Source organism: Eretmochelys imbricata, chromosome 4 (genome assembly GCF_965152235.1).
Source record: "Eretmochelys imbricata isolate rEreImb1 chromosome 4, rEreImb1.hap1, whole genome shotgun sequence".
Taxonomy (NCBI): domain Eukaryota; kingdom Metazoa; phylum Chordata; order Testudines; family Cheloniidae; genus Eretmochelys; species Eretmochelys imbricata.
In genome coordinates, this window is record NC_135575.1 from 145,301,264 (window position 1) to 145,313,237 (window position 11,974).

General features: G+C 65.8%; 1 protein-coding gene across 1 annotated transcript; it reads right to left on the bottom strand.

Moving 5' to 3' along the window:
* Positions 1-347: 347 nt before the first annotated feature.
* On the bottom strand, positions 348-3,986 carry LBX2 (ladybird homeobox 2). Its single transcript, XM_077816197.1, has 2 exons — positions 3,662-3,986; positions 348-712 (listed from the first exon to the last, which is right to left on the bottom strand). Exons 1-2 carry the CDS (start codon positions 3,984-3,986, stop codon positions 348-350), a joined length of 690 nt encoding a protein of 229 aa, XP_077672323.1.
* Between the last annotated feature and the right edge of the window lie 7,988 nt (positions 3,987-11,974).

Genomic DNA, 11,974 nt, shown 5'->3' on the forward strand with positions numbered 1-11,974 from the left:
CCCGCCAGAAGGGGGGAAGGAGCGGGGGGAAGGAGCGGGGAAGGATATCCCGGGCCCAGAGGGGGGGAAGCCGTGCGGGGAAGCGGGGGGCAGGTGGGACGAAGGGTACCGTTCCCCGAGGGGGGAAGGGGTGGGGGTAGGCGGGGGAAGGAGGGGGCAGGCGGGGGGAAGGGTTCCCGCGCCCTGGGGGGGGAGGTAGGCACAGGGGGCTCCCCCCTCAGTGAGGTGTATTTGGTAAGTCCTAGGCTCTCAGTACAGAGGGGCGCAGGCAGGGGGCCCGGCCCGGCCCCCCAAACCGGCTGCCTGGAGGGTCCCCGCCGCGGGCCCCGGGCGCTCGGCCCCTGCCCCTAGTCGTCCACCTCGATCTCCTCCTCAGAGCAGGGCTCGGGGCCCGGGGGCTCGCCCAGCTCGGCCATGCCCGCCAGGCTCTCCAGGGCGGCCGGCGGCAGCTTCTTGAGCGACTCCACGTCGGCCTTCATCTCCTCCAGGTCCCGCTTGAGCTTGGCGCGGCGGTTCTGGAACCAGGTGATCACCTGCGCGTTGCTCAGCCCCAGCTGCTGCGCCAGGTGGTCGCGGTCGGCCGGCGCCAGGTACTTCTGGTAGAGGAAACGCCGCTCCAGCTCGTGGAGCTGGTGGCTGGTGAAGGCCGTGCGCGACTTCCGCCGCTTCTTGGAGGCCGGCCGCGGCCCGAAGGCGCCCAGCGGGTCGCGACCTGCGAGGGGAGAGGGAGAGGCGGTCAGGGCGGCTGCTGGCCGGGGGCACCTTCCCTGCACCCGCCCCCAGCCGGGGCCTTTTCCTCGGCGCCCCGCGGCCATGGGGACGCGGCTCCGGCTCCTTATGGCGCGGCCTGCGAGCCCCCCACACGCTGCTCTGGGCCCTCGGCCCCAGATACGGCACCTCGCAGCCCGGGCTCATTTCGGCTGGGGGGCGGGAGAAGAAACCCCCTCCCCCGCTCTGTGGGGAACAAAGAAATCCGGGGCCCGGGAAAGCAGCTGAGATGGGGGCAGCGGGGCGGGAGGGAGAACTGGGGCAGGGCCCCGCCGGCGCTGGGGTCTCGCACCCACGGCCTCCCTCTGCCCATTTGCGGGGGACCCAGCGCGTCTGCCCTTCTCCCCCTGCAGCCCCGAGTCCTGTCCATGAACCCCGCGGCCCCGGGGAGCGGCTCCGGGGAGCGGCCCCGTTCTGTAGCGCTCGGGGCTGTGCCCCGCACCCGCTGCCAGGGGCAGAGCCGGCTGCTGTGACTTGTCCCGCTCCCTGGACTTCACCGGGGCTGGGGCAGCTCGCAGCAGCGGCGGATCTGGCCCTGCGGGCAGCCCGCGGATTGTCCTTCGGGCTGAGGCCGGGCCAGCGGCGAGGGGCCGCGGACAACTGGAGACAAACTAGGCGAAGACACTGGAGTGACCCGAAATCTCCCGGCCCGGCCCAGACTGACACAGACGCTCCCGGCCGCGGCGAAACTCTCTTCTCCGCGCGGATTCATGTCCAGGCGCCGCAGCCCTGTAGCCCGGACCCAGGCAGGGCGCGGGAGCAATGCGGGGAGCGAGCCGGGGCTGGGGGTTGCGGGGACAGGGGCCGGCGGCCAATCTCGCTCTAACACACCGCGGTCGCTGCGCTGGTTACAATCCGTGCGTGTATTCGCCGACTCTGAAACGAAAATCTCCTGGCTTAGAGACCCAGGCCGGTTTAAAACAGCCCGCACGTTTCCTCGTCTTTCTTCCGTTTTAGAAATCCGGGCGCGTTTACTTGGGAAGTAAAATCTCCCCGAGGAGACCGCTGCGGTGGCTTCTGCCCCGGACCGTCCCCGGGCACCCGACAGAGTAACGGGCCCCGGCTGACGATCTGAGACGCGTTTGTGTAGAAGACCGAATATTGGGTCTTTCTGTCGGCTAGCAAGGCGTCTGTCCCGACAGCGCGCGCCAGCGGGTACGAAACAGACCCGCTGGGGAGACCGGAGACCGGTGTGCGGGGACCGGATTGTCTGCAAAGGTCGGGCACGTTCGAGTCTCTTCCTGAACTTTCGGAGGGGCGCGCACGGGGATTTCTCGGCAGTAATGTGCTCGCTCCGATACAGTGAATACACCCCACTCTGCCTGTAAATCCGCAAGCGGGAAAATACAGCAGGACTCAGCGGGTTCGTATGAGCTTAACGGGTCCTGCGGAAGAAACGATTTTAGACACCCCTTGGCCGATGTCTGCCAGTGGATTGGGTAGTTTCAGCGCACCCCGCGAGCTGAGTCGAATCACACATTTCCCGGGACCCGGGTCGATTGGGTGTGCCAGGTAGAAAGTCCGAAATAAACTAGACGATGCGGGTTAGCGCGGGATTTCTCGCGTCCCGCAGTCTATTTGCTGCAGCTCCTTGGCGGCGCATCCCTGGCTGCTCGTGCGGCGAGTTACGCCGGGCTCTGTTCGGAATACAGACGTGTGCGTGAGTCTCAGAAAAACGAAAACGTGGTGTAATACGCGGGGCTCTGACCGCAAATTCAGAGCCCGCGTTTCGCACCGCTCGGCCCGGGAGAGCGGACTCCGGCGCGCGTTAGTGTAAATCTCGGTGTTCTCACGCGGGCTGCGGAACAAAACTTTGTCCCAGCGACACGCGGAGTATTTATTTAACCGGTGCAGTTATTGTAACAATGTCTGTGTAAACCGAAACGGGAACCTGCCGCTCATTCCTTCGCGTTGGGAGGGTGCAGCCCCGCGGAGAAGCGCTCGGCAGCTGCACGGACATCGCTGGGATCCGTCTGCCGGGGTCGGTCTGTCTGGTTGTCCGTGGGTCGGTCTGTCTAGGAAGCGGGGAAGGAGGCTTCCACGCAGACAAGCCCCGGCGCAAGCTAAGGCAGCGGCTCGCGCCCTTTCCCGGCCGCGGAGCCGCTCCGGAGTCTGATCTGTCTGGGGCACCCCAAACCCCAAAGCCAGAGCTAAGGATACAGAAGTGGCCCTGCGCACTGGCACCGAACAATGGCTGCCTTCCTCATTGTTACCACGGAATTACAAAATAAATCCGTTGGACTAGAAATAGGGCGCTTACATTTCAGCGTACGGCGGCATAAGCAAGCCATTGTCTGGAGGAAATGTTCCGTTGCCCTGACTTCGCTGGTGCTTTTGTTGTCCCTGTTGGACAACTAGGCAAATCTCTAGAGAGTTGCTGTCCCCCTGGCAGACCCCTGCGTACCCCCGGGGTACACGAATACCCGGCTGAGGATCTCGAAAACTCAGCCCCGTCTCTCTAGCTTCCCCGCTCGAAGCGCGCAGGCCCCGGTCCCTGCGACTTTCCCCTGCTCGACTTTCCCCAGGGCTGCATTTCGTTCCCTGGCCGCTCTGGCTACAGCCCCAGCCCGGCCCGGTTTCACCCTTACCGGCGGTTGCAGGAACTCCCCTGCCCCGGGCGCTTTCGCTTTCTCCGGGACCGAAGTGTCCCAGGCCCCGGGCTGGAGGGCCGCGGGGCCGCCAGGGTCCCGGAAAGAGCCCGGTGCAATTCGGGGTCGCCTCCCCTTCCCTTCTCCCAGGGATCGGCCGGGTCACCGCGGTGCTCCCCGCCTGGCAGCCAGGGTCGGCAAGGCCCGGCTGGGGAGCGGGCAGGGCCAGGAGCCCAGGGGGGGCTGCCCTGGCCCTGGCCCTGCTTTCCCCGGGCCCCTGTCCCGCCCCGGCCGCGCCCCGGTACCTTCCGCAGCCTGCAGCACGTTCACCTCCAGCCCCTGGAAAGTTTTGCTGGCCAGCTCCTCCAGGGCGCAGAGCGGGGAGGACGGGGCAGGCAAGCCGTTCCGGGGCGCTCCAGAGTCGGCCGCTTTGTCCAGCAGCCGAGGCGAGGGGGCGCAGGGCGCTTTCCGCACCGACGGCTTGCTCAGGATGTCCTCGATGCTGAACGGGGTCAGCGGCTTGTTGGAGTTGGCCGGGGGCGGCAGCTGGTCCAGCGGGCTCCTCCGCCTCTCCTGGCCGGAGGGGTACAAGAGGGGGCCCGCCGCCTTCCCTTCCTTGGCGGAGGTCATGGCCCCAAAAGAGGGGTGCGCCCGCCAGCCCCCGGGCTCCTGGCTCCGCGTCCTCCGCCGGGCAGGGGCTCAACAGCCCCCCCGGGCCATGGGGCCGGGTCCCCCCTAGGAGACTCCGCTCCCGGGCTCCCAGCCTCCGCCCCACTCCAGCTGCTGCCAACTCTCACACTTCTCCGAGTCCCCCCGGCGCAGGCCTAGGAGCGAGGGCGGCGCGGGGCCCGGCGCGCCCGGCTCCCAGCTCCGGGGCTCCCCCCAGCTCCCCGCTAACGAGTCACTGCTGATTCGGAGAGTTCAGTTCTAGCCAAAGCTTCCCCCTGGCTGGCCCGGCGCTGGAGCCTTAAAGGGACAGGGCCAGAGTCACTAATTGGGCACCGGGGTAGGAGGAGCCTCAGCTGGAGTGTTAGCAAAGTTTGGGAGTGGGAGGGGGACCCCTCTTACAAGGCCCCGCTGCGGGGGGGGTCCCCGAGGCTCAGGCCCCGCTGCGGGGGGGTCCCCGAGGCTCAGGCCCTACTGCGGGGAGGGGGGCGGTCCGGAGGACCAGGCCCAAGAAGCCCTTTGCAGACACAAGCGGCCCAGTTGGTCGGGAGCCCGAACCCGAGGCCTCTTGACCTGGGATCCCCGCAGAGCGCAGGGGGCCCCCCCTCCACGGCGGTACCGCCGGCCAGAGCTCACGGCGCGGCTGGCGTTAGGGAGCCGCAAAGCGGCCTGGCCCAGGCCCTTCGGCTCTGTCCGGCTGAGCCCCACTAGGTGCCGGGAGCTCGGTCTGGCGGCTTGTGGGAGGCCTCGCTTTCCGGGCCCCCGGGGACCCGCTGCCCCGGGCCTGGCTCTGCACACGCCCAGCGCCTGAGCACTCCGTGCCGGCTCCGGCGGCGGGATGGGAGCTGTGCTCGGGCCCCCGGAGCTCTGCGGGCAGCGGTTCCCAGCGCGCCCGGCTGCGCTGCTGGCCTCGGGGTCAAGGAGGCTCTTGCGGGGGCGACCGTCCCTGTCCTGGGAGCCAGCGCGGGCGGGGCGGGGCGGGGCGGGCCGGGCCGGGCCGACCCTGGCTGGTGGCCACTGCTGTTCTCGGGCCGTTACCGACAAATCGGCGAGCGGAGCCGGCCTGGGCCAGGCGCCCCGGGGACCCCAGCGTCCAGGGGCGGGATCGGGGCCGTTCGGGCTCAGGCGCTCGCCCCTTAGCCGCAGCGGCTTTGTCCGGAGGCTCCTGGCAGCCGCTCTCCGCCTCCGCCGGGGTTAGCTGCACGCGGGGCTCCCGGCTGTTGGCTGGTTAGTGCCGGGGCTCCGGGTCCTTGTCAGCCTCCCCGGTGGTGGTGCGTCTGGCCCGGGCTCTGCCCGTAGCTGCCCTGCGGCTGCCGCGAGTGGGACTTGGGTCGTGTGGACCCCATGAGCGACCGAGCCGTCCCTGCTCGCCGCCTGCCCCTTCCAGCCCTCGGGTGGGAGCCGCGGCTGCAGCCTGCCGAGCCCCAGGCCCGGGCCCAGCCTCCCCCGGCGCCCCGGCCTCTCCAGCCCGCTCGCTAATGCAAGGCAGACCCGGCCCCAGCCATATAAAAGGCGAGCGATAAAAGGCGAGCGATAAAAGGCTTTTCCTGGACTATCGTAAAGAGCTTTTCAAAGTTCCTGCGGCCGGCGGGCCCGGGCCATGTGCGGCGCGTCTGGCCGCGCCTCCCCTCCCCACTGCACCCGGGTGCTCGGCTCCCTCCTGCGGCCCTTCACCCCGGCTTCCCCGTCCCCCCTGCGGGGCTTCTGCCGTCCCAGAAATTTATTAGCTCCCTTGCTCTAAATGCCCCATAAAAGCGCAGGGGCCGCCGCGTCTGGCAGTGATTAGGGCTCCGGGCCCGGGGCTCTGCGCTGGTTTTGGGTTTCAGTGAGCGGCCCGGCTATAAACCCGCTTACAAATAGCTTTATGATCCAGCGCACTTGTAAACCCCCCTGCGCTGCGCCAGCTGGGCCGGCAGCCGGGGACCCGCGGCCAGGCTGTCTGGGGCCGGGACACACACAGAGCGCGCCCGGGACAGGTGAGCGCCCTTCTCGGCCCCCCGGGGCGGACAGGGAGAGTGCCCCGCGCCCCGGCCAGCCCGGGCCCAGCTGCGATCCTGGGTTCCGAGCGGCACTGGGAGACAGCCCCCCCCGGCCCCGCGTGCAGTGTCTCTCCGCGGGGCTGGAGCAAACCCGCTGAGCAAGGATCATCCTGCACCCAGCGACCCAGGGAACCCGCCATCGACCCCCGCCCGCGTCTCAGTGCACTGACCCCCAGCCAGACCCCCTCCGGCTACACGGCTGCCCCGCACCCCCACAAACACACACTGCTACAGACAACGAGATCTCCCCTAGTCCCTAGACGGGTTGTGTTTGCTGCGCACTCCTGTGTCTGCCCAGCGCGCACGGAGACACACACACACACACAGACCCAGACAGACACACACACACACAGACCCAGACAGACACACAGACCCAGACAGACAGACCCAGTCAGACACACACAGACCCAGTCAGACCCACAAAGACCCAGACACACAGACCCAGACACACACAGACCCAGACACACACAGACCCAGACACACACACACAGACCCAGACAGACACACACAGACAGACCCAGACAGACACACACAGACCCAGACAGACAGACCCAGACACACACACACAGACCCAGTCAGACACACACAGATCCAGACAGACAGACCCAGACACACACACACACAGACCCAGACAGACAGACCCAGTCAGACACACACAGACCCAGACAGACACACAGACCCAGACAGACCCAGACAGACAGACACACACACACACACAGACCCAGGCAGACAGACACACACACACAGACCCAGACAGACAGACACAGACTCAGACACACACAGACCCAGACAGACAGACACACACAATCACTGCTATTCCGTACACGCGCAGAAGCACAGCTAAATGTTAATGATCTCTCTAGCAGTCCGACACAAATCGACCCATCCCCATAGACACCCGTCGGTCTCATCGGTCTGTCATTTCCCGTACACATCTCCGAGCTACCTTCTATCCCCAGCCACCCCCTTTATCTACCTACCTATCTATCTAGTGAGCTGTAGCTCACGAAAGCTTGTGTTCAAATAAATTGGTTCGTCTCTAAGGGGCCACAAGTCCTCCTGTTCTTTTATCTATCCCCAGCCACCCCCTGTATCTATCTCTCTATCGATCTCTGTCTGTCTGTCCGTCTGTCTCGGTATCTCGTTCCCTTTCTCCGTTCCGGGCTGGACACGGCTCCCTTCTTTGGTGAGCCGGGTTTTTCAGGCCAGGCCGGGCCTGGCGGGATAAAGGCGAAGCCGCAGCAGGGAGCTCCCGGGTTTTCTCTCTGGTGTCTCCAGTCTGGACGCAGCAGCCGCTGGGCCGGGGACAGGACCCTCCCGGGCAGGGTGCTGGGCAGCCCCCGGGCCGCGGGTTCGGCCCCCCCGGGCTCTGGGGTCGGGGAGGCAGGCCCCAGCGGTGTCCGGAGGGCTGGCGGAGAAGCGCCCTCCCGCAGAGCGGAGCCGAGGCCAGCGGGGCCAGGTGCGCTGCCCGGGTCCCGGTACCGGCGCTAGCGGTTGTTGGCCCAGGCAGGGGCCCGGGCAGGCAGCGCGGGCGCGGCTGTCGGTCCCGGTGCTCGCGGCTGCAGCTCTGATGCCCGGCGGGTCTGGCCCTGGAGCCCGGGCCCCGCTCCGTTCCGCGCCGGCTGCTCTAGCCGGGGAGACTCGGACACTGGGCCGCACCTGGCCTCCACGGAGTGGGGCCGTCCCCCACGGACTCGTGTCCGGCCTGGGGGTTGCAGGCCGAGGCGGGGCGGGGCTCTCCGGTCTACAGCGCAGGGAGCCCCCAGTGCCTGGCAGGGGCCGGGAAGCCCCCGGCCCGGTGGGGCGAGCGGGGTTCAGCGCCCGGCGCGGCAGGAGCTGAGGGACAGGCGGACACCCGGAGAGACGTGCCCGGCCCCGCAGTTAGAGGGCCGCACGCCGGGATGCCGTCCCGCCACAGCCCCGGGGCGCACGCACACGCGTGGGAGCTCCTGGCGCGGAGCTGCAGGGGCCGCTGGTGACGTTTGATCTTGAGCACCCGGGGAGCGGGGCTGGGGCCCCCGTGGCAGCCCCCGCCGGGCCCGGTTGGGAGACCGGGACCCCACCCGGGACCCCACCCGGGACCGTGCGGGCCGGAGAACGGCCGCCGCGGACGCCAGGGACAGAGCCACCGCCCCGGGCGTGGCTGGCTCCGGCCTCCCCCCGGTCCCATCGGCCCCCCGCGCGGCCCCATCAGCGGGGAGAGGGGTAGCGGAGCCGCTGGGGCTCCCCGCGGCTCGCAGCCACCTGGGCGCCCGAGCTGCGCCCCGCGGTCTGGCGGTGAAGGGGTTAAAAGCTGCCGGCACTCAGCCGGGCCGCGGCCCCGCTCCCCGCCCCCCGCCCCGGGGCTTGGAGACTCGATTGCGGAGATAGACGGGCCGTTCACACGAGCCATTGGAAGCGGCTGGATCCTTCCGCAGCGCGCAGGGGGAGCCGCGCCATATGGTGACAGCGGTGCGGCCCCGCCGGGGAGCGGGACAGACAGGAGCAGCCGGGGGAGAGGGGGTGTGTATATAAACACACACACACACACACACACACACACACAGCCTGGGGGTACACACACACACACACACACACACACACACACAGCCTGGGGGTACACACACACACACACACACACAGAGCCTGGGGGTACACACACACACACACACACACACACACACAGCCTGGGGGTACACACACACACACACACACACAGAGCCTGGGGGTACACACACACACACACACACACACACACACAGCCTGGGGGTACACACACACACACACACACACACACACACAGCCCAGGGGTGTACACACACACACACACACACACACACAGCCCAGGGGTGTACACACACACACACACACACACACACACACACAGCCTGGGGGTACACACACACACACACACACACACAGAGCCTGGGGGTATATACACACACACACACAGCCTGGGGGCACACACACACACACACACACACACACACACACAGCCCGGGGGTGTACACACACACACACACACACACAGAGCCCGGGGGTGTACACACACACACACACACACACACACACACACAGAGCCTGGGGGTATATACACACACACACACACACACACACACACAGCCCAGGGGTGTACACACACACACACACACACACACACACACACTGCCTGGGGGCACACACACACACACACACACACACAGCCCAGGGGTGTACACACACACACACACACACACACACACACACACAGCCTGGGGGTACACACACACACACACACACACACACACACACACAGCCTGGGGGTACACACACACACACACACACACACACACAGCCTGGGGGTACACACACACACACACACACAGCCCAGGGGTGTACACACACACACACACACACACACACACACACAGCCTGGGGGTACACACACACACACACACACACAGCCTGGGGGTACACACACACACACACACACACACACACACACAGCCTGGGGGTACACACACACACACACACACACACACAGCCCAGGGGTGTACACACACACACACACACACACACACACACACACACACACACAGCCTGGGGGTACACACACACACACACACACACACAGAGCCTGGGGGTATATACACACACACACACAGCCTGGGGGCACACACACACACACACACACACACACAGCCCGGGGGTGTACACACACACACACACACACAGCCCGGGGGTGTACACACACACACACACACACACACACACACACACACACAGAGCCTGGGGGTATATACACACACACACACACACACACACACACAGCCCAGGGGTGTACACACACACACACACACACACACACACACACTGCCTGGGGGCACACACACACACACACACACACACACACAGCCCAGGGGTGTACACACACACACACACACACACAGCCCAGGGGTGTACACACACACACAATGCAGGCCCAGCTAGCCCCAGAGCCTGCTCTGCCCCCATGGCCAGGGCGCTGTTGCAGGCCTCCTGGCAGGGTGGCACCCAGGCCCCAAAGCATGCAGGCCTCAGGCACCGCCTGCCCCAAGGAGCGCACCGCCAGCAGAGGGGTGGGACACGCACGGGCGCAGGGTGGGGCAGGGTGCTCGGCGGCCCAGGGAGTGGGGTTGGCAGGGCGGAGTGTGGCGGGGGGGCGGGCGGGGGGCTTGCGGGGTCGGGGTGGCCTGGGACCAGTGCAAGGGGCCGGGGAGAAGCGGGGCCTGGGCAGTGAGGCTGGTACAGCAAAGGCTGCAGGTGGATCATGAGCTGAGATCAGTGTGTGGGGCGGCCTCACCTCCTTGGCACAACCCCTGAGAGCCTAGACCCCCACCCATGGAGTACAGCGTGCAGCACACCCAGACACGCACATCACACCTCGTGCCACACACATCACACCCAGACATGCACAGCACACCCCAGCACACACCTTGTATCACACCATGTCACACATATCACACCCAGACACGCAAATCACACCCAACACACACATCACACACAACACACACCTCGTGTCACACACATCACACCCCAGCACACACACCTCACACCATGTCACTCACATCAGACCCTGTCAGACACACATTATACCCCAGCAGAGTCCCCCCATGTCACACACACGTCGCACCCCAGCACACACAGCCATGTCATGCACACCACAACCCAATAAACATGTCACTCCCGACACACACACCTCACACTGTGTCATGCATATCACACCCAGACACACACATCACACCCAAGCAGACACCCCCATGTCACACAGACACACACACACACAGAGCACCCCAACAGACACACATCACACCTTGAGAGAGACACATCATACCAGGCACACGTTACACCCCAAAAGACACCTGCCCATATCACGCAATCGCACTCTCAACAGACACACATCACACCATGTCTCACACACCCAGACACACATCACAGGATGTCACACACATCATACCAAACTGAGTACACCTCACATCACACCATGTCACTTACACACACACACACACACACAGAGCATTGTATCATGCCTCACTTCCAAGCTCCAGAGTGAGGAGTGCTGTGTAAAACCCTGTCTGGAATAGAATGGAACAGGTTCGACCAGAACACCACAGAGAGTGCCCCCCCCGTAACTCCCCCCCGACCCCCCACAACTCCCCCGCCTTATGGGATACGCTGGAAGCCAAGCGCAGAGGGGTTCGTTTGCATTGTCCCTTTGGAAGGAGCCGCCATCTCGGATGTATCAGCTGGACAGAACCGGAGTGGAGCAGCCGGGTGCAGTGGCTTCTCAGGCGCAAAGGTCTGACCCGCCGGAGCTCAGAGACCCCCTGCCAGACTCTCTGGGGTGCTGAGCCGCACTGGGGGAAGGATCTCCACCACCCGCCACCTCCCATGTGCAGCTGCGTTTCCAGAGCTCCCTGGGGGAGCTGAATGCCGGCTGCGGGGGAGCGTCTCTTGGAGGGCCAAGGCTCACAGGAGGCGTGAGGGGGGTGTTGATACCTGCCCCCACCGGCAGCCTCGTGACCTTCAGTGGCTTGGGAACTGGGCTCAGGGGCGGTGGGTTTGAATCCAGACCCTGCCAGGGCCTGCTGGGCAGCTGGGACAAGTCACTCCCCTGTCTGGGCCTCTCCCTGGCCGTGCTCCCTGGGAGCCCTTTGGAGTCGAGCTGTCTTTGGTTTGGCAACAGCAAAACGGCCCGTTGCAGCAAGGGGACGGTAGCACCAACCCAGACAGCCACGGCCATTGTCGCGCTCCGGCCACGTGCCCTGGCTCAGGCGAGGAGTGCGGCCCAGGCGAGCAGGAGACCGAGGCCTCAGGCCCACAGCTGGGGCTGCGCGAGGATCAAAGGGGGTCGTGAACCCAGGGAAATTCCCCTGCATACCCAGTCGGGGGAAGATCAGGCATTGTGGTTTGAAC